The sequence below is a fragment of the Manacus vitellinus genome, unplaced genomic scaffold, assembly GCF_001715985.3.
Source record: "Manacus vitellinus isolate BGI_N305 unplaced genomic scaffold, ASM171598v3 scaffold_19_pilon, whole genome shotgun sequence".
NCBI lineage: Eukaryota > Metazoa > Chordata > Aves > Passeriformes > Pipridae > Manacus > Manacus vitellinus.
In genome coordinates this window covers 12,335,126-12,358,264 of record NW_021939395.1, presented here as the reverse complement: position 1 = coordinate 12,358,264, position 23,139 = coordinate 12,335,126, and the positions used below count along the sequence as shown (strand labels likewise).

At 44.0% G+C, this 23,139-nt stretch overlaps 1 protein-coding gene across 2 annotated transcripts in view; it reads left to right on the top strand.

Annotated features, from left to right (window-relative positions):
- Positions 1-2,019: 2,019 nt before the first annotated feature.
- Positions 2,020-23,139, top strand: part of MCF2 (MCF.2 cell line derived transforming sequence) — a 46,384-nt gene continuing 25,264 nt past the window's right edge. For both annotated transcript variants that reach the window (XM_018070756.2, XM_018070755.2), the window contains exons 1-9: positions 2,020-2,088; positions 2,640-2,754; positions 7,822-7,912; positions 14,634-14,753; positions 16,262-16,378; positions 18,172-18,321; positions 21,068-21,192; positions 21,653-21,767; positions 22,132-22,251. In XM_018070756.2, the coding sequence (XP_017926245.1) occupies positions 2,064-2,088; positions 2,640-2,754; positions 7,822-7,912; positions 14,634-14,753; positions 16,262-16,378; positions 18,172-18,321; positions 21,068-21,192; positions 21,653-21,767; positions 22,132-22,251 (978 nt within the window). In that variant the 5' untranslated portion in view covers positions 2,020-2,063. The remainder of the gene's footprint in view (positions 2,089-2,639; positions 2,755-7,821; positions 7,913-14,633; positions 14,754-16,261; positions 16,379-18,171; positions 18,322-21,067; positions 21,193-21,652; positions 21,768-22,131; positions 22,252-23,139) is intronic.

Below are 23,139 nucleotides of genomic sequence, written 5' to 3'. Positions count from 1 at the left end.
TAAGAGAGATGTGAAAGAAGAAGCACCAGACTCTGGGAGTAGATCATACACTTTTGAGATTATATTTCTCTTCTGGAAAGCAAAATTTGAAAACATCTGTGCAAAAATGCTCATTTTTTCCCAACCATAGCTGTCTCCAGTGTAGTTGAAGGCTGCAGATTTTTATGTTCTCAGTGAGAAAATATCTTGTGAACCTTTTTTATGAAGTGGTATGCAAAGGTTAATCCCCTTTCCCCAACCTGTTTCCTGATCAGCTCTCAATTAACTGGCACGTCCCTCCCATATCAGTGCAGAACCAACACAAAAGCTGCATTTACTATCAACCTGGAGCTGTGTTTGCTTTTACTGTCAAGCACTTGAGTCACTCGTGGGTGTTACAGCACATGGCAAAACTATGCCTGGCTTTGCTGGTGGCTGCATTTCCGGGAAAGCCAGGGGTAGCCAGGGTGAGCTTTGGGTTCAGGCTTCAGCCTGTCTGTGAACACGGACAGGCTGCTGAGCAGCCCCACACTGATTTGAGTCAAATATGTTTGCACAGTGTGGACTTTTGTCTTGTGTTTCCAAAGACCTGCATGTTTAATACCATCTACTTCATGTCTTGGAGCTCATTAAGTTATTAAGTGTGAATTTTATCGGTATGAAACTGTTGACTTGGTAAAAACATCAATGAATGGAGAAGAAATCTCTTGCTGCTTGTCCTCAAGTTGGGTGAAGCAGTTGAATGGGAGACAAATATTTGAAATATCTTTGCTAGGCAAACTTCCTTCTCACCAAGACCAGTTCTAGGGTTAAAATCAGGAATGTTTCTGTAGATGCCAGTGGGACTGAGGCTTGATCCTTAACAAACAAAACCAGCGTTTTTATCTACAAGAGGAGAAACAGCAGCGTGTGCATAGAAGGGCAAGAAGCAGCCCATGGCTGGTGGGAGCTGTGGGAGGCAGAGTAACCCCCCCCTCCTGCGCATCTGGGCTGCTGTGCTGCAGCACCATACAGCCCAGTAAAGGCCTGAAAAATCTTTAGATAAAGTAGAAGTGACCAGAAAGCTTTTGGGAAATGGGAAATAGAATAAATATTGATTATGCTGGAGTATGCAGAAGTATGCAGCCTATCTGATTTAAAACAGCCAGAAGATTATTCCCTAGGACCAACTCTGTGAAATAATCAGTGTTTAAAATTTCATTATCAGAAAGCCCAAGGACTTTAATCTGTACAGATGTGGTTTAAAACATTTATTTGTGGGAACAAGGATGTTTAATTTTTGGCTATCATTCCATATATAGATAATCCAGAAAAATGTGTATCAACTATAAGCTTCTCATGTGTTTAGTCAGTCTGGTCTTTGTTTCCTTCTCCCAGGGAAAGATTAAGTGGTGTATGTTGTTCTGATGTGCTTCATTGGCACTGAAATGATCATGGTGCTAAATATGGTACTAAAACATCCTCTCCCATTATTTAATTAGAAAGAAATCTAATAACTGAACATAAAACCAACAGCCTCTCCAGTGCCTATGGCCCAGTGCCAGGTGAACACATGATTTCAGAAGCTTATTTGTTCAAAATTAAAGACTGTAACAGCCTCAAAGCCCAACCTTGTTCCCAGTGCAGCAGCCTGGGACACTGCTGCTCCCAGCAGAAACCTCAGCCCATTGCATTGACAAGGCTAGGAAGCACTGGGAGACTTTGTAAAATAGGAGAGTAAAATTAGTACCTCCCAAATATAAAAATTTACATTGGATATGACCCTTTGAGGGCTGAGGGGAGAGCACTCAAGCTTGCAGGCACTGCTCCCATGGTACATTTACTAGAATACATGTGTTACTCATATGTGGCATTTGGCCTGTTACTGTTACTAGAAACATTGCTTTCTGTAAGATCCATGTATCCTTTGTTACAAATTTTCATGTATAATTTAGGGAAGCTGCATTTGGTTCAAGTTCCACCTTTGGATTAGCACATTGATAAACGGGTTTGCTTTGGATTTGTGCTTTCTTTTTGACTGCTGCTTTTCCCTTTTTCCAGAAACCACCATACCCTTCTGTGCAAAGGACATCAGTGATGATCTGATGAAAGAGTTTGCTTTTCTGTCTGGTGAGTACCGAGAACTTCTCCAGGGTCTCTCTCTCTCTCATCTGTGTGGTAATTAAATACTCCAGACAAACTTTGCACTATTTGGCAAAATGATACTCCACAAGGAATATTACCCATCAGGTAGTATCCAGTGCCACTAGAAATGCTGTTAATAAAACATTGAAACAGTTTGAAAGAGCAGATTAGGTTTCTGTCTCGTGCCATACTGTAAAATAGTCTTATCTTCCAACACTCAATGCATTAACAAGTGCTTTGCTCTGAAATATATTTCCATACCAGTGTACTGTTTTGTCCTTGTATTTCTGACTTCTTTTGCTGTCCCTTATGAAGTACGCTCAGTAAATAAAGGAAATATCTGGTAACTAATACTTTTGTTTCTACCACCTGCCTGTGTGTGTTGTGGTTGGACTGGGTTTTGCTATTTTGTTGATGTAAAGAAAACCTCTATAACAATGGCAGTGTGTTTTCTGATGTGACTGGTGGACCTCTGGTCTTTGCTGTTGGCCCTCTTTGAAAGCACAGCCACAGAGACATCCTTGTTTTTATTCCAGGTGGCCGAGGGAAGGACAAGGCTTGGATTATCACCCTCCCCGACAATGCTCGCTTCAACGAGGTGCCCGAGGAGACTGTGTCTAAAGTCTTAACATACCTAACGTCAATCCCGAGGTATGAGGCTCTCTTCTAGCTCTTGTCTGTGATGGGCAGAGGTGTGAGTCCTGCCTGGGTCAGGGAAGGGTAATAAATGTATGTGGGGTTGAGGGGCATCTTCAGCTCTCAGAGCAAGGAAGAGGGAAAAGTCAAATGATGCAAGCCCTTAAGGTGTCCAGGTGTGGTTCTTAAGGTGTCACTAACTGCAGAGTAAGAAGTGGACATCATCCCTATGACCTGTCAGCTGGAATGTTTAGTTTATTTAGTTTATTAAGTTTCTAATTAACAGCAAGCTTTCCTCAAGCTTTGGCATGTGTCACCACTTAATATATGCCATGCCAATGCAAAATAATATTTTGACATGTACAAATAGAGAGTCATTACTGTGGAAAAAGAGAAATGAAGCCAGAGGAAGAGGCTAATTACAGGAACAAACCGTTTGGGGTCCCTGTGACAGGCGATGGCTCAGCAGCTCCCATTATCTGCCTGTGTCTTGGGGTTAAGCTGCTGACAGTCTGCCTGTGCCTCATACTTAGATTAATGGCCCTCCTATTTCTTGCTGCTGAGCCTGGTGACTCAGTTACTTAGAATGCTTAATTTTCTTGAATAATGCCTGTTTTGGCAAATTTCCTCCTGCAGGGAGAGCAGGTTGACAGCAGCTAGATGGGAGCTTTCCATCAGTGGCTGCCTTGAAAGAAGTATGGAGCATTTACCTACCTCTGCATGGCAAAAAAAAAGAGCATCTGGTTCCTCTGTCCTCTTTTTGATGGACTCTGAGGTTTTGTGGGCTCCTGGCCTGCAGAGCACTATCCCAACAGGACAGGACCCTGCTGTGGTGTGTGACAGTCAGGGGGGTTTCTCTTTCGTCCTGTGCAGGCAGCCCATGTCTGTGCGTCTGCACTTCCCAGCTCTGCCTGGTTTCTCCAAGGTTTCTTATTCCATATGACTGTGAACACCCTGGCATTAGCATGATGAGCAGTCTTGCTGTCCCTATAATAGGTCAAACTCAATCAAGAAACTAATGAGAGCTGTGAGCTTGCTGGTGATTCAAACACGTTCAGTATGTTTAAGTAAAATCGCTTTAATCATCCTTCTCTGCTCCTCCTACCACCATAACAGCCTGCCCCAATAAACACATCTAAACATGTGTGCTTCTTAGCCCTTTAGAGCCAGAAAGGCTGCGGTGTTGGTGAGCAAGGAAAAGCATCACCTAGGTGAGGGTGGTAGGCATGTGTCAGCTCTGGTACCCCTGTGTACATATCTCTCAGCTGCATCACATCATGGGACCACAGCTCAGACTTTGGCCCAGGAAGTCCCTAAAATAGGTAAATATTTGACCTGTGTGTCAGAGTTAGCTGTGGGTACACCAACACTTCCTTACCACAGACCTGTGGATGTCTAGGGGAATCTCAAACCCACATACACTGTGCCTTTCCCATGCAAGCAGTAGCAAAGACTGTTTAGTGTCCCACTGATATTAGTCTGAGTAAGCCTCATTGGAAGCTTTGTCAGAATTGTAGTACTTTGGGAAGCTGAATTTCATAAGGCATTTTTCTCCCGGAAATAATTGTTAGATAAAGGAGTGAAGCTACTCTTCATTCCTCAAGGTGAGAGCATTAATAACAGAGCCAGGAGAAAGGTGAGTCCTGTAGGCAAGTTAATTTTTAGGATTCCTGGCAACCGTGCTGCAGGCAAGGAGGCAGCTGCAGAAAGCACTTGAGTGAAAGAGCTGTAAAGGAAAATAAGTAGTAGGTCCCCACCTTCTGTGGCCTGCACATCCAACTCAAAATACCTCCCTGCCTGTCTTCAGGCTGTGCTTGAAGGAGAGGCACAGGTAATTGTGATATATGTAAGATTGTTATTACAAAAAACTGTCCTAATTACCATTAAAGTAAAAGAAAAATAATGCTGTCATTGAAAACTAAAAAAATCCCTTTATATATAGTGTTGGCTGTGTGCCTTTCTTCACCAAGAGGATGGCCAAACACTGGAACACGCTTCCTAGGGATGTGATCGATATCCCAAGCTGCCAGTGTATAAGAGGCATTTGGACAATGCTCTTAAAAACATGCTCTAACTTTTGGTCAGCCTGAATTGGTCAGGCAGGTGGACCAGATGATCACTGTAGGTCTCTTCCTACTGAAATACTCTATTCTATTCTATTCTTTGACTATCCAGCTTTTTGGTATTTAGACGAGCTCTGCATGTTTCACTTATCTTGGGAAGTGAGGTGCAAAGTGGTTTAAAGCTGTGACTGATAACAGAGCAGTGGCACAGTGAAGGGTGCTGTTGGCTATAAATACTTCTGAATTTAAATATTAGGCAGGTCGTGCTGGTGTGCCCTGATCCCACCAGCGGCAAAGAGTCTCTCAGTCCTGTGCTAAATCTCACAACTGCAGACTCTGGGATCCAATTTCAAGTCCTCCTGCAAAACACCCCAGGTCTTTATTTTTAGTCTGGTGCATCCTGCAACACATACAAAGTTAAAGATAAGTTAAAAAAAAAAAAAACTCAGAAGAAAAAGAAAACTAAGAAGCACCTAGAGAGAAGTAATCCTTGTCCCGGTTATCTGTCTCCATCTTTCTGCTGCTGGATGCAAATGAACACCCCTTGCAGCCTTGGTAGAAAGCACTGATTTTTTTTTTTTTTTGTCAGTCTAAAAGGTATATTGCAGGCCTGGAAATCTGATAAACCTGCAAGGCCGAGGTTGCAAATAGTCACAGACTTGCTCCACTGGCCCCAGAATAAATTTAAAATTTCCCACAGTAGGTTCCAAAGCTGTTAGACTGCAGGGAACTTTCTTCTTTGTTTCTATAAGGGAACTGATAAATGTAAATTAGCATGCTTAGAGGTTACTCTCTGAATATAACCTTGCCCTGAGTAAGCAGCTTGCTTTGGCGTATTTTTATTAACTGGCAGTGCACTAGAGTCTGGCTGACTTTTCCAAATTACTTGGATTCTCATTTTTTTCTTCAGGGTTTATTATGATGAAGTGCTCTGTAAGCACTATTATTTTGTTTTTTAATATCATGGGGAGTTGGAGAATTGTTTCTGTGCTGTAAAACCAAAGCATTTACTTTTGCCTCAGACAAAAGGATCCTTTGCCCCTCTCCCACCTGGGTCATTTACTTTGTGATGGGGGTGAACAGAACCAACAGAAACCTGCATGTTGCCAGAACTATTCTAACTAGTAAAGGTTTTGGCTGAAAAGTCATGTTCACAATGTATAACCTCAGACTTTATTACATGCAGAAGTTCTGTATATGACCCATGTGTAAAATTCGATACTCATTTTCTCTGCTGTTTTCTGTTACAAATCCATAAGATGTATTTGTAGGACAGCTTGGGTTGCCTCTACATATCTTCAGTCAACTGTTATTATGAGCCAAAGGGAATTTCATTTTTTATCCCTCTGAGCACAACTGCTAATTCCTTTGAAATACATTTGTCAGAGTTGTGGCTGTCACAGACCAGAGCAGCAAGATGTGTACTGAATGAAAGCTCCTGCACTGGCTTCAAATGTCTTTTTTTTTTCTTCTGTAGTGAAGTTGCCAAATACTGTCTGCCATGTGATACTTCTCTGAGTAATCCACAATGTGTTTTCCCTTGCCAAACACAAGAATTAGCAAAGACAGTGCTTGCAGGAGGCTGCTTACACAGGGCCGTGCCCAGTGCAGATACATGACCCACCTCTGGGAAGCCAGCACGTGTACTGGGAGCCTCTCCCCAGCACTGAGGCGCCTGGATAGGGTGGTGTGGGACATGGCTATCCTGTTTCAGCATCTGCAAAATAAATATTGTAAATATTACTTAAGTATCCTGTAAATACACTCGCATTGCAGGACTTGGTTACAGGCTGGCATACCCTTACCTGTGTGCAAACACGATTCCAGTTTGTAACTCAGGTTGCCTGGGAGTGTGTATTGTCACAGCTGGAGCCTGGCTGAGCTGTTCCCAGCTAACCTGGGAAAGGAATATTTGAATTACAGACAGGAGCTCAGCCGGGCGTTGGGTCCCCTGCCAGACTGGGCACCCCCGGTACGGCTGGCTCGCTTTGTGTGACTGGGGATTTCAAAGCAACTCAAAGGATTTGGGTGTCAAAAGGGATGTCAGGAAGCCTGTGCTTGCCAACTAAACCAGAGTATGTCGGAAAGTGCCTCCGAGCAATCTCTGCCTCCCCAGTGGGACTGCGGGAGGTGCTGGGGAAGCCACAACAACCAGTTTCAGCACCAGCTCCCCCCTTCCCTCTGCCAAGCTGGCATTGCCCTTCCCTGGCTTGGCGTCACTTCTGTTGCCTTTTGCCAAAACAAGCCAGGAGTCATCGCTTGATTGATGAAACCTGGGAAGCAGGCAGCTCCCTCAGCTGGAAGAGCTGGGCAGTGAAGGCAGGGGGGTCTTGGGGCATCAGCTAGAGGGAGGCTTCTGGCAACCCCAGAGCTGCTGAGCAGGAGCACAGCTGCCTCTGGCCTCTGCAGCATCCTTCTCAGGACTAGTTTGGGTTTAAAGAGCAATCTGTTATCTCCAGCAATCTGTCTTCACCTCCCACACAATTCAAAGTGATGCTTAACCCTGGGCTACCACAGTCACTGAATCACAGAAAGGCTGGAGTGGGAAGGGAGCTGTGGAGATCATAGAAGGGCTTAGGTTGGAAGGGATCTTAAAGATCATCTAGTCCAACCCCTCAGCTGAAGCAGATTCACCTGGAGCAGGTTGCACTGGAATATCTGGAGATATTCAAAACCCCCAGCGGGTTTTTAGTATCTCCAGAGAAGGAGATTTCCCAGCCTCTCTGGGCATCCCTGTTCCAGGGCACTGCCACCCTAAGAATAAAGAAATTTCTTCTCATATTCAAATGGACTTCTCTGGGCTTGACTTTGTGTCCATTACACCTTGTCCTGTTGCTGAGCACCACTGGAAAGAGTCTGGCAGGAAAGTTTTTTCCGAAGGGAATTTCAGCCACCGTGGAGGTACCAAAATGTGGTTTACATTCCATGTTCTTGACTTTGGGGTTTTTTTGGGGGAGGGGGAACAGAGTCACATTTCCTCAAAATATGATCTGGTTATTGGTATTTTCTTATCTCACAGTCAATATGAGTCTGAAACCAAATTTATCCTAATCCTGGATAGAAGATTGGACACATGGACATCAGTCAAAATGACTCTTCAAAAAATAGCAGTAAGTCCTCTTTAATGTTAATTTCCTTTAATGTACTAAGTCACCATGTGCATTATGTATCTCTTCCATAAAACACTGGGAACCAGGAGCAGTGATGCTCCTGCTTTCTCTCCAGGTAGTATTTTGTTTTATGGCCCTGTAATTAATTTGAGTGCATAAATGAGCTGTTTGGGTATTAATTTACTTGTTTGATTCATTTACTTAGTTTTGTACTTTTTCATAGTGGTTCAAATGTGTTTTGTGCCACATTCTATGCTTCTGATGGGTGGAAACTTTGGCTTCATATACTTTCTTTTTAGAAAGTGGTTATTTGTGAGACTGTACTTTGCCTAATTGTTGGTGACTGAAAGTTTTAGGTTCTTTAAACAGGCTTCACAAGCATTTGTATGTGGACATGTGTGGAAAAATCTATTTTAAAAGTGTATGTATTCATTCATGTGTTTTAAATGATCTAGTTTACATGTTTATGTGCTACACATGATCAGCACGTATCTTGTCTGAACATATCTCAAAAGTACTGTTTTTGTAACTCAGCAATGCGTTGTGTCTTATGGAATCAGAGCATGGATTTACAGTAGTGCATGGAGGTACTGAAAAGTCATATTAATAGCTGTATGGATCTACTAACGTGGATAGGTAGAGCTAATTGATAAATCCTTTCCCAACAAGAACATGCCATATGGGTAAATCAATGAAAATAATCTGGGTGTGTTTGTATTGCCTTTGTTTCTGCTTGTAATCATTGAACAGTTAAAGGCATTGATCCATCTGATAGAGAATGAAGTAAATGGTACATTCTGAGGAAGAAAACGCTCACCTGGTTCTGGTCAGATCAGATAAATCAGATAGTTAGTACTGGTACAGCAGAACTCAGTGTAAAAAATAGCTGGCTTTGATGGCATTTTGCTGGTTAGCATCTCATAGGAGGAAGAGAGGGTTCCCTTTTAGCAGTGTGCATAAGATACTGTTGGCAGGATTTTGGGTTCTGATTTTTCGGAATGTTATAAATGGAATTTCCAAGCGTGGTTGCCATACCATTAGAGAAGAAGCAGCATTTAAAAAGTAGTTCTTTAAAGTGATCATCAAAATTCAATTCTGCTGCCAGTGTTTGAACAGGTGCTAGTACCAAGAGCACCCTTTAAGGATGAGGTAGTTGCTTTGCATAGTTTGGAAGTTTCAAATGTGAAAAAATCCTGTCCTAATTTGTAGCTTCTAGAGAAGTGTCATTAATTTTGTGTTTAATAAGTAAATTTAATTACTGTGTGACCTTTAAGCATACACCCTGTTTGGGTAGCTATATGTTCTGTGTGTCCGGGTGGAGAAGTGACTTTGCCCACAGTATCAGGGCTGTCCATGTAAATGGTGGGGAGGTGATCTGTGAAAAGAGGGATGAGAAGCAGGAAACCTGTGTCCACTAAATCTTAAGACTTGGGAATCTTGCCTTAAAAATAGAATCTGGCCCTAAAGAGCTGTCTCTGTGTCCAGGAGGCATCTTGACTTGCCTTTGTGCAGCTAAAACAAAAAATTAAATCTTTAGTTCTTTCCAATCATAAACTATAAGCCATGCTGCAATAAGAGAAATCTTTTTTTCTGATCTTTGTGTAATTTTGGAATAAAGGAGTGCAAAGAAGCTGAATTTGAAATACAGAGTGTGTCCTATTTTTTGAGCATATGTATATGCAATTGCAGCTCTGCGGTTGTGCATCTGATCCAGAAAAATTTTTATATCAGATTTTTTGATTTAACTCTTTGTGTATGTCTCTAATTGCATGGGCAAACCAGGCTCATGCTGGTACTCCTGGCTTTGGGAAGCGATGCCCTACTGCCGGGGTCAAGCCTCAGGTTTTGACCATAGCATCTTTCCTTAGTTTCCCCCTAAAATACTAAACGGCTTGAAAATGTACCTTGGAGATAATGACAGAGGGAAAGGGAAGGATGAAAGCTCTAAGCTGAAAGCCCAATCCTCGAAGGAAAGAGCTGGCCCCGTCTGCAGGATGATTTTTTGCATTCCACCTTAAAAGCAAACCCAGCACTGGGGAGGAGAGCGGGGCTGCCAGCCGGGTGCCGGCAGGGTTTGCCTGCCTGCCTGTACAGCTGCCTGCCCGCCCCCCTGGCAGCGGGGCGAGCTCTGGGGCGCGCGCGGCCTCCCATACCCTTCCCATCCCGATCATCCCCAGCCCATTCCGCTCCCGATCGGCGCGGTCTGTGGAATGGCGGCAGGCGGGCCCGTGCGGCAGCTGGGGCTGGCGCCGGGCTCCGACACAGCGGATTGCGGTAAGCTCCGGGCCCGGCGTAGCTGCCGAGCGTGCCAAGACGGGGAGTGCGTTTCCCCTCCGGCCTGCGTCCCCACCGCGGGCGCCAGGACCTTTTTGGACTTGGGGGAGGATGGAGGGCAGCGGGAATATTGACCGGAGCGGCTAGAATCCAGCAGCGCGAGGGGAATTTTAGTAGCATCCTCCGTGCGGCAGCAGCCGGGCGCTGGGTACCACTGCCCCGCAGTGCTGCTCCCGGCGCCCTCCAACCGCGGGGAAAGGCTCTATCATTGCTCCTGCAGGAAGGGAAAACCTCTGGCAGCGAGGGGGCCCTGGGTATGGTCGGTGCCCCAGCGGTGCTGACAGCATCTTTGGGGGGTTGATTATGCAGCCGGCTGACATAAAGGTAGCAGAGCGCTTGGGATTTTCATTCTGGCTCTGGGGGAAGTTAAAGGCTCACATTAGCAGTATCTGGCATTTTGTTGCATGACATGCTTTTCCTTTAAGGGACAGCAGAAAGTCATTAACTTCAGCACCTGTATGGGGACCACTGGCCTTAGACTCTGGTGCTCAGAAGCAAACTTATTGGCAGATACTGCTTTTTCTTTATGTTTATTGATTACCAACCTCAGGGATGCCCCAGTGAACTGCAGGGAAGAATATTCCCTGAAAATTGAATAACTAAAACTGGGAGGGAAATCACAATGTGTCAGGATGAGATATTCACTAAGGAGGAAATAACTGTGATACTTTCAGTGCATGTTCTTTCTTGTGCTTTATTAGCCCAGTTTGTCCCTATTGATTAAATCAGGTGCTTATAGTTAAGTGTGCATTTAAAAAAGTTGCTGAACTGGGGCCTTAAGGTACACATATCTGTGTCCTTGTAAGGAGAAGGATGTTGTGAGCATGGGCTTTGGTCAGTGAGATAGTTAACAGTAGTGAAATTTTGCCAACTGCCTGATTTAGTGGAATTGCGCCGGTAGTTTCCTGCCTTTCCTGATATGCTGCAGAGGAGTAGCAGAGGGCAAAGGGTTCAGAGGGTTCTTTAGGTGCTTTGTTACATAAGCCAAAGTTTATTAAATGCACACAATTCTTTGCAGTGTTATAAATTATAAGATAAAGCATAAGGCAAGTTTAAGGACCCTTTTGTCTTTGCTTTCTTGCATACATTGTGGGAAAGGGGTTTTTGCAGCAGTGTCTTCAGTAGCATTAGACTTCAGTTTGCAGGAAACTTATCTACACTTCAGCTCTGGAATTGTAGCAATGATCAAAAAAAATATAGTCCCTTCAGGAATGCTATATCTGAGGGATTATTGGTCTATGTGATTTTTTTCTAACATTTCATCCTTTCCCTTAAGCCTCTAGGGGGGCACAGGACATAGTTTGATTGGTGTCTGTCTTTCTGGAAGCTTATTTTTCGGCTTGTTCATTTTTTTCCATGCTTGAAATGCATTAGGTATCATTTACAAAGCTGTGTTTCTTGTTCTGTAGCTACTTGTAAGTGCTGACCTTGATCCTATGTATATAAGATCAGCTGAAAAATCCCCAAATGCTTTCTAAACTGAACAGAAATCAAATCACCTGTCCTGGAAACCCAGGTGGAATGTGTTGGCATCCTGCATTTGTGAAACCAGAGGGGTCCAAGGGCATCTCTGCTCTCAGACAGGCATTTCACACCTTTTCACTGTTGCAGTGTAGTTTTGGCAGGCAGCTCTGCTTGCAACCTGGTTGCTGGTCCACCTTCCTGGAGCTGTAGGTTTCCTGCTCAAGGGCTCATAGGAGAAGACATTCAAAGTCTGCAGGTTCCCATGGGGGAATATGGTTTGGACACCCAGCCCCTCTCTCCAGGGAATTTGCTGAGCACCCAAAGGGTACATGATAAAAAGGACTGGAAGGAGTAGGAGATGGCAAAGCTTGGGGTTAAAGGGAACAGGGAATGAAGGGAGATAATGAGGTAAGATCAAGGAAAGAGGAATTTCTGACTTGTTGTTCTTCTCAAAGATATTCCTAATGCATTTTTTCAGAAGGGGATCAAGGTAGGAGCCTAAAGTTCATAGACCTGAACAGGCAGTTGTGTTTCTGAACTGGAAACAGCAACTTTCCCAAAGCTCTGTGGAACTTCACCATTGGATTCACATGCAGTGAACTCACAACCGTGCAGAAGGACCTCAAGTTGCAGCCTCTGAGATCCTTTAAAACAATGTAAGGCCACTGCCCTCACAAGGTTTTAGTTCAAGTCAGTTTGAGCCATTAATGGCAGGAGCACAGGGCCTATCTTGGAGGAACAGCATCCTGCCCTTTGAGGTCTGCAGCTCATTGTGGCTTCTTGGTGAGAACTTTGAAACCTTGTTGGGGGATGTTACTGTTGTCCTGTCTGCAGAGAAATGCCCACTGGGAAATGATGAGGATGTAGAATGAGGTAAACAGGGACATAAGGGTGGGCATGAGGGAATAACACCTGATGTACTCACAGCTCTGCAGGGATGGGCACAACAAGGCCATGAATACAGACTGACAGGTCTTTCCATGGGATGTCCTAGTGCTGTGGGATGTGCCAGAGCATGACAGTGCCAAGGACTAGCCAGGTCAGCCAACAGGCCTGGAAAGAACAGTAGGAGTATTTACCAGCTCCAATGGAGAGCCAGCACAGTGAAGTGGGAAAGGCAGTCTGCTTGTCTGGGACATGCTGGAAGATGAGTGTCGAGCTTACCAGAGACTTTCCAGTGAAATATTAGACATTTTGAGTGAACTGAGAATTTACAGCATTGTCTACAAACCAGTGCCAGTTCTGGTGGTGCTTTCCTCAGTGAAGGTTGCTGCATCCCAGGCAGAGATTTTTCTCAAAGTGAGGAACCACTCCAGCTCCTCTGAGATATCCAGTAGTCTGTGGATGATTTTCTTTCTAGTAATATGGGAGGATCAAGATAAAAGTCCTGAGCTGCATCTATTAGCTGTGCTGTTGGAGGGCCTGCCTGGGGTTGTCTTGCAGGAGAGATGAGCTTCCTTGTAGAGCTAATTAAGCAGGGACCTGAACCTGCATCTCCTGCAGGTCCTCACCCACACTTTCTTGGGCAAGTCCTGTCTCAGAGCTGCAAAGGTCTGGTGACTCCATGGCCACATTTAGACTTTTGGTCCATCTACAGGTGTCATGGGAATGGAAGTTGATTCCTGGAGTCTGCCATGTGTAGTCATCCCTGTGTACCTGGGGACAGCAGACTTTTTGGAGACGTTACGTGCTACCCAGGTGCTGTGTAGCAGGAGCACAGGACCCAGGGCCTGGAGCCAGCACAAGTGTCTCTGTTATTTAATGGTTTGCTGTTGTTTCTAGTGCCAAATCCTTGTCCCTGGCACCATTCTTGTTGACTTCCAAAGGCTATGAATTTGGTATTTCATTCACATTAATTTTTTTTTCTGTTCCTACTTAAAATAACACCAGATCAATATATTGAATTTATGTGGCTTATATGATCCTAAAAGTCACTGTCCATTTCTAAGTGAAGTTGTGGGCAGTGGAAGCCACAACCTGAGCCTTCCTACCAAAGAAAACATAGCAAATGAGTGACAGCAAATGATTTCATGGATGTCAGATCTCAAGAGTAAATCATGGCTGTTTTGAACAACACTAATGCATGTTTATGGGGGTGATCTTTGTTTTGGAGGCACAGATTAAGTGCCCCGAAGTGCAAAATACCTAAACATGTTCATTATTCTCATCCTTGGTATAGATACTATTATGATGTTTCATGGAGGAGAATAATATAAGGAGGAATATATGGAGAAATGTAACCTGGCCTGGCAGGATCCCAGAGTAAATCATATGTCTTAATTAACTCAAATCTTTGCATCATATGCTTATCCATAATTTAATGATGTGACTCCTACTTTCTTAAAAATTCTTTTTCATTCTCAAGCACCCTTTTCACAGATCTATTTGAAAATGCACCTGCCAACCATATGCTTGAAAAAAGGCTCCAGCAGCGTAGACAGGAAATTCCAAATTCTTGCCACAAATTAAATGTTGCCTGGTAATTACCAAGGACAAGACGAGTGTGCTTAATGCAGTTATGGGATGATTAGCAAGTTTGGCAATAATTTTGCTTCCTCAATCTGTCATTCCTCTCGATGTTCCAGCCCACTGTTCCCTGCTAAGTTGTAATTTCACTCTCTAAGTTATAATGATGAACAGTATATATATTATTAAAGTTTATAATAAGTGTCCCTTCAAGGTATATGGCTGAACTTCTACCTGCTCCAAAGGGAACTGGGGCTGGACAACCCTCCTGCAGTTAGGCCTTGTATCTCTAAACTACTTACAGTGTCTCCCTCCTGTTTCTAAAATAAGGAAAAGCCATCAGGAGCAATCAAAAGCAATACTAAAATAGTAAAAATCCCCTCTTTTCAGTGCATTTGGAAGCTGTTGTTGGACCTGCCACATCCCCAAGGTGAATGACATCTCTATTTCCTTACAGGCATCATTCCCAGGGAACCTGCACTTAGTGATGGTTCTTCGTCCCACGGGGTTTTTCCAGCGCACCTTCACTGACATTGGATTTCGGTTCAGCCAGGAGGATTTTCTGCTCAAGTTACCGGTACGAGAGTGCAGAGTTGTTGTGCCTGTGCATGACCAGGGGCTGCCTGTACAACTCAGGTCAGGGGCTGACAGTGTCCCAACATAAGAAGGACGTGAACCTGCTGGGGCAAGTCCAGAGGAGGCCACAGAGGTGCTCAGGGGGCTGGAGTATCTCTGCTATGGAGACAGTCTGAGGGAGTTGGGGTTGTTCAGCCTGGAGAAGAGAAGGGAGACCTTAGAGCCCCTTTTCAGTGCCTAAAGCGGCTCCAAGAGAGCTGGAGGGGGACTTTGGACAAGGACTAAAGTGATAGGACAGGCTTCAAACTGAAAGAGGGGAGATGTAGATTAGATATTAAGAAGAAATTCTTCCCTGTGAGGGTAGTGAGGCACTGGCACAGATTGCCCAGAGAAGCTGTGGATGCCCCATCCATGGAATTGTTCAAGGCCAGGCTGTGAGCAACCTGGTCTAGTGGAAGGTGTCCCTGTCCATGGCAGGGGGTTGGAACATTATGGTCTTAAGGTTCCTTCCAACCCAAACCATTCTGTAATTCTATGTGAAGAGTAATCACAGTGCCTCTGCCAGAAATGCCCTATTTCCACCAAGTCTCTCCTGTAGCATTTTCCAGCTCTCTTGAGCACAGTTTGCTCTCCACAGAGTGTGCCCATGGTAGTGGGTGATGAGTTTCTCAGCTTGTCCTCATCCCTTATATAGGCTGCATGCTTTTGGGGAGGATAAATCCATACTCAGGAATTTGCTTAACATCTGAAAAGTCAAAAGACATGTCTACTGAAGCTTTTGCTATGAATTCCACCCATTTTCATCTCAGTGTAGACTCCATACCAACATTATTTTGGTATTTGTTTCTAAAATAGCAGCTGAAATGGTTTTATATTCTCAAGTCAAAATTTCCAGAGTTCTCAAATCACCTTGATTATAGGATATAATGAGAATAATTAAGAGAAGAAAAGTAAATTTATAGAATCTAAGGTTGATGCAATTACAAACGCAAAAGAAATCAATGTTTTCCTTTAGAAAATAGTATGATTTTCACAAACTTTACATTTTTCTCTCTAAAATGTTTGTCATTTGCACAGTTTCGTAAATTCCTGACATATCCCATTGCAGATCTAGACACACAAAAACTCATGAGTATATATTTATGTGAAACTGGCCAACGTTCCATAACTTATTAAAATGTATGTATTTTTTGCAGTTTTCTGGTCATCCCTTGCTTAAACCTGCATCACTTTTGCTTTCAGCTCTGTTCTGCAGTCAGATACTGCAGCATCTCACTGTACTTTGCATTAAGGAAGAAAGCACCTGGGAGATCAGGGCTGGCTTACAGAAGTGGCCAAATACAACAAATAAAAGCCGTGTTGAGCCATAAACATAAGAAGAAAGCCACGCTCTAGAACAATATTTAGAGCAACCCCAATTCTTAGACGCATAAAAGATCGGTAGGCTTAGTCTCTGTGACCTGGGTAGAAGCAATGATCCCCCAGCTAACGGAGTTGCCTTGTCTGCAGGTTGTTATGCTGAGCTCGGTGAGCGACCTGCTGACGTACATTGATGAGCAGCAACTGACCCCGGAGTTTGGGGGCACCCTGGAGTACTGCCACAGCGAGTGGGTCATCTTCAGGACTGTACGTACTGGGGCTGGGCACCGGGCTCTTGGTCTTTGGGAGTCACTGAGAAAGGTTTTCAGTAAGGCAGTGAGCAGTGGGGAGCTGAGAGTAACCCCTGAAACCAGCTATAACTGCTGGATGAGATATGCGAGGGAGCCAAGTGGCATTAAGAACTGGATGGGTTTACTAGGGAACTGGATGATTAAATCCCTCAGGCTCCTTTTGAAACTGCTCCCGGAAGACCTGTCTTCATAAATCTTTATTAAAATTCTCTTAATGGGAGATACAAAATAGGCTTTTTCTTTTTTCATAATGGTTGCTTCATGTGATTAATATCAGAACTGTGTTTGGGAACTGGGGCAATGAAACTGCATTCTTCATACAGACCAAATGCAGAGGACTCAGAAAATTGCCTTTTATTTTTTTTTTTCCTTTCCTTGCAAGAATTTTCCTTCAATATTGCCAGGAATCAGGCATTTAATTCCTTGAGCTGTTCCTTGCCATATATTTCTATGCTTCCTGCACACTCTTGGTTTTCCCTGGGATGTTGCCTCCCAGATGAATGGCAGCTTGGATTCCTAATTACCTTCCTAACAAACTAAAGCATTAATGGAAAATGTACCAGACATCCCAGTTCCCCTTGTCCTGCAACATCATTCACACCAGCAGGTGTGGAGCTCAGTATGAAGACAAAAGCACAAGACTGTAGCTGGAATAAGTCAAGCTATTGCTTGTGCCATTAACTTTTTGACAGTTCACACTAATGCACTGCCAAATTAATGATTTTTGAAGACTTTTTGCTTTTAGTTTTGTTCTTTTTCAAGATGTGTTAAAGTGATAATGGCATGACTCTCACACTTGGAGATAAAAATGACAAAATGAATGACAAAACATTTTAATGTAAGAAAAACATAGTTTCTACACCATAGCTGCCCACGGTAGATGTGCCATCTGAAAAACTTCTCTCAAAATTCCCTTGTAGAGTGGTCATGAAACATTTCCTGAAATTTCCATGGAAAATAAATGCTTTTAAAAGAAATATATAACTGCAACCAGTTACATTTGAGTTTATTTTCCAACCTAAATGATTCCATGATTCTATGATTATTCTGTTCTCAAAATTGGAGCTGGAGCACCAAGCCAGGTGTGAGACCCCCCACCTTGTCCAGTGGTGTGGGAGCCATCTGCTGTCCAGAGCTCCCACTGGCTGGCAGGGAAGTGCTGGGGAGCTACCAACAGCACTTATTTTCACCCCACTCTTTCCAGTTTGTCTCTGGCACCCTGCTTAGCTCCATCCCTTGTCCTCTTGGTGAATCTGCAGATGAGGTGGTTGTGGTGCCAGACTGCCTGTAACCCACCCTTTGGGCTTGCAAAAATGGAGACATCCATCACCAGGAAGCCAAATACAACTCCAAAACCCCACTGTCTGGTGATGGTTGCTTGTGTGAGTTAATCAGAGGAGAAGGATAATAGAAGAGGAATTACAGGAATATGTGAGATGGATCTTGGGATGACTTCTGCTGTAGATCTCCAATACGTGGTAGGAACAATCTCAGTGTACAAGAACAGCAGAAAGCAAAGCATGAAGTATTTCTGCCCAATACAATCCTATGGCAGATTCAGTCTGCACTGCAAGCCACCTGGCCAAGCATGGGATGTCCACTCTGTCTGCCATGGACATCCCACCCACCTCTCTCCGAGCAAGTTGTTGGGCTCCCTTGCACATCTCAGCCTTGGCTCGTCACACACTCTTAAGGAGCTGTAGGAATACCCTGAATCCCAGGCTGATTGCAATTATCGTCTCCCACCAGGCCATAGAGAGTTTTGCACTAACCGTGAAGGAAATTGCACAGATGTTACAGTCCTTTGGCATGGAGCTGGCAGAGACCGAGCTGCCCGACGACATGTATTCCATCGAGCGCATCCTGGCCCTGCGCACGGAGAAGTACTACCAGCTCAAGGTGTGTCTCACCAGCAGCTCTGCTGCTTGCACAGCAAGATGGGATTTCTGGTGTTTGCCTGTCTGTTTTGCCTGTTTGTTTTGCACACTCCTCCTTCCCTCCCATGCATGTGTACGTGTTGACAGACAAAACAGAACACAGCATGACTGTTTCTGTGTGTTGCCCATACATTTGCCATCCACTTGAGCAAGTTACCCTGCCAGCATCCAGCAAACTGTCTCAGCTGCCGCCTCCTTGCTGGCTGCAGCAGTCGGTGTCTGCAGCCTGCTCCTCCCATGCGCTCAGCACGTCTCGCTGCCAGGAGGGTGGTGGGAGGCTTTGTCACCTGCATGTTCATGCCCTCAGTTGGGATCCCCTCTGCTTCACCCCTGTGGCTGGAAAAAGCTGCACACAAAGCTCATCAGCAGGTCTGGAGGGATGGTTTGTCCCCAGCTCCCTCTGCCTGATGCAGCTTCTCTGAGGGGACTTAAGGGAACTGTGCTGGAGAGCATCCAAGATGAAGATTTTGTGTGAACACATGGTACAGACATTCACAACACAATCCCTGTCTTCATGTGAGCCTTCATCTTTTGCCTGAACATTTGTTTCATTAATATTTTAATTTTTTTTCAACTATTTTTGATTGTTATTAATATTATTAAATAAGTCAGTGGAAGCTTTAGTGCAACTAGCTGGTGCTTTATCAAGCTGTTGTCTTTGGTGCTCCTGCATCTTTCAGGGAGCAGTATGGGTGTGTCCCCAACCACTCACTTCAGAAATGATTCTTGTGTTAATAGTCATTCTGTGTGGCTGAAGAATGAGGTCTTTTGCTTTCTGACAGGTTTTATTTACCAAAGAAGTGTATCTGTTTTCATTAATAATCATTTGTCATTCACCTGGCAGCGAGTTCCCAGAAATCTGTCTGTAAGAAATACTGAAAATGACATCCAAAGTGTTCTGTGTGTAGGCATAAATGTATGTGTGCACATATAGGAAGTATCATTATAGATACTGTCAACGGGCCTTTATTTCTTCTTTGAAAATGAGGAGAGTAGTATGAAACAGCAGCTGCATCTATTACAGTATGACTTACTGACTTAAGTTTCATGCTGAGGACTTTGTAGCCAAAGTACAGGGGGCAAATATCAACTACGCAATGTATTTCTGTGTATAAACCAGCCAGTAATACCCACTTGCCCCTGTGGAGAAATAAAACATGTAATGTGTTTTCATTTGCATATAAAGCACAGCATCACTAAGTACAAGGCATCTCTTTCTTTTAATTCCTCATCCATTAATTTCAAATATCAAAACCACCCGTTGGCTTTTGACTGAAATGAGATGAGATCTGTTGGACTTTTTTCTTATGTTCCTTCTAAGACCATGAAAGATGAAAGCAGATGAGAAACTGTGCACAGATTGTGGTGACAGCAAGACACTGGATCCTAATCTCTCTCATGACAACCCCAGGATTGGTACAGCTGATTGCTGAATTCAAATAATGAGTTGATCAGAATAATTTATGTAGCTGTGATACTGAACAGAAGCTGATTGCAGGCACAATAAAAAAATGACAGAAACTAATTAAACAAAGTAACTAAGAAATTAACCTCTTTGATATACTGAACAGGAAAAAGTCAAGTTAACACCTGTTTGACAGTCAGGCTACTTTGCCTTGTGGATAATGAACAGCTTTGAATCAAAAGAGGAATGCAGGGCTCTGGAGACTGAGATGTAAGAGGATGAAATAACAGCCACCTGCAGACTAAAGCATGCTGCATAATTCCTCTTCCCTTCTGAGTCTCCTGGATATGGTAGTATCGAAAGGAGATAGGGTTTTTGCCTTGCAGTCATCTTCCAGGACGTTTTAGTGATAGGGTTGCAAACAGGCAGCTGACTGCATGTGGTAGAGGAGACGCTCCTGCAGCTGTGTCGTTTTCCTGGGCTGCTGCACTGAAGATGCTGTTATGTTTAGGTTGCCGTGAGTTATCAGGGGCAGGCAGACATTTAAGCAAGTCTGAGTTTTCTGTATCTTCTCCCTGAAGTCATTTTGCTGTTGTTTCTCTTGCAGTGGAGACTTGACTATCTCTTAGAATGGGTTCTTACTCCTCCGGTACCTGCCTGTCCAGTGCGGCCATACACAGGTCCCTCCTTCAGGGCCTCTTCTGACTCTGTTCATCACCTACATGCATTTTCTCCCTCTTTCTCATCTCTGTGTTTGGTGTCTTTTTCCTGAAAATAATTGACTAAACACACCTGTTTGCTTTGGGGCTGAGCCCAGCAAAGCACAAAGCACCTCAGCTGATGCTAATGAACACAGCAAGGGTTTAAATTGTCTACGAGTGGGTGTTATACTGGAAGTGTTGATTTTGTATGTAGAGGTTGTAGTAAGTGATGATGCCATGTGGTCTCAGTCTTTGTCCCACAGTGGGGTGCTCTTTCTACAACCTGCTGTCATGACCTCGATGGAGAAGCCCAGCCTACTTGCTTGAAGACTTGAACTTGTGCATAGATGTCTCATACAACCCCCACCTGCTCATCAAGAGAGAGCCATGGCAGTGCTGTCCTCCTGCCTCTCAAATAATTTTGTGGCCTCCTGCAGCTCCAGGAGCTAATTCCATGTTAAAAGAACTAAAACATCTTCTGGGAGTCCTTTGGATATTGGTGCTTCATTTCACACAGGGAAACTAAGGCAGGAGAAACACAAAATTACTTATCCTTACCTCAAAATAAGTAGCCTGAATCAGAAATGTTTTGTGTTATACAGGAAGATATTACAGCAGTCACAAAAGAGGGAAACTTGCTTTTGAGCAGTTTTGAAGAGCCTGACACTGAGGAATGCAGTCAGGACCAGCACCATGAGAGGCCTGGAGACTGGGAGACTGTGAATCGGTAAGTGCACTGTGTTTGTTATTTCCCTGATTTTTCAGTGGAAACATTCAAGTTATTTAGGTGTAGATGTGTTGTTTAGGTCATCTACCAAAGACAAAGATACCAGAATTTTGTTCCAAGCCCGTTAAGTTGCTGTTTGACTTCTATCAGTTGGTTTAGACCTGCTCTGATTTTTATCCCTGCTGTTACAATGAGGCTGTGGAGCAAATGCGGGGTTCTTCAGTGCCAGGCTCCCAGGTATTACTCAGATAAATTGAGATAGCAACAATTGGTTCCCACAGGTGCTGTCATCTGCAGTGATGATTTCATTAAAATTCTCTCTGATATCTTCTCAAGACATATACACACATCTGTTGTCTTCTTCTGAGACCTTGGGTCCAGAAGACATCTACAGCTTGTCCATCTCTGCTTGTCCTCTGTTTACAAATTGTTCCAATATTGTCCTTTTTCTGTGCTCAAGGTTACTTGGTCAGCTGCGTGAGATGGAGACTGCTTTTGATGGCTTCTGGGAAAAACATCAGTTAAAAATGGAACAATATTTGCAGTTGTGGAAGTTTGAGCAAAGTTTTCAAGAGGTATGAGCAGATGCACTTCCACTGGCAGAAGGGAGAGTTGGAGATGAAATGGAGGGGAGAGAAGTTTTGTGCTTTTTATTTTGAGAGTATTTAATTTATAGTGCTTTTCCTTGACTCTGGCAGGGCTAGCTAGCTTGGGGAGACCACTGTGCTTCCTCATTTAGAGCTAATTTAGGTATCCCTACCCTGCAGTCGCATGGATTTTGCTGATAGAAGCATCTCTGAATTTAGAAATTAGTTCTTGGACATTAGTTTTATTATTGGATTTAGCAATCTTAGCTAAAGTGTGATTAATTTTGGTCTCAGAATGATTTTCTGCCTGTGCTTTGTATCCCTTTGCAGCAGTCTTCTTCTTTGTGTCTAGGTCAAGAATGCCATTGAATTTTTAATGGGTCAGCAAGCGGAGCTTCCCGACACTGGGGACAGTGTTGCTCAAGTGAAGCAGAGGCTCAAGGACTTGGATCATTTCGATGGTATGGCTCAGGTGAGATAATCTTACACAGAAAGAGGCACTAATGAAACACAAGAGCCACATTCTGTGTTTGTGGTAGGAGGTGTTTCCTGAAGTTACCTGGTTCTGGTGTAATTTGTTGGCAAGTGGCTGTATGGAAGGATCGATTTCACGTCTTTGCTCTGTGCAGTGGTGCTGTGATCACTCTGAAAGCCAGAAACAGGGTATCTAATTATCATAGTTAAAATAAATTGCTGAGCCACCATGAAAATCCGGAACAGATAAATGTCTGAACATGGGGGAGGCGTGGGATTTAATGAGCTGGAAGAAAAATGATTTGTATTTTAAGTGCTTTAGCTGTGCTAATAGAGACTTGTTACCAGGCACATGGAGAGGCAAAAAGAACTTGCTATCCTGACGTGTCTCTGACTTAACATATGGGTGAAGACTAAGAGTTGTAGGGGAAAGAAGAGTGATGATTCACAGGATCCCAACTGAGGATGTGACTTTTGCAAAGGGATGTGCTTGGCACATGGGGCAGGGTCAGCAGAGAAATCCTGAGGGATCTGGACATAGAAAATGAGCAAATAAGAGTCTTAGGGAAAGGTCTAAAGCTTCTTGTCCATTTGGAAGAAGTGTTTGTGAAGAGAGGGAGGAGAAACAAAAGGTCAGGCAGGCAGGGTGCAGCAGGGAAGCAGTCTCAGCAGAAAACCAGCCCTGGAGAAACCATAACCATTACACTGACCAAGGTGTACAGAAAAGACAGTGTGTGCATCAAGATCTGCTACAAAGGGCCTGGTTTGTTTTCACCCCAAACTGCTCCAGTTCTCTTTGATGCTTGTGAGCATAGTGTGCCTAAACTGGGCATCAGCTGCATTTTATTCAGGGCATGGTTCCTGGAGACAGCAGGCACTCACAGCA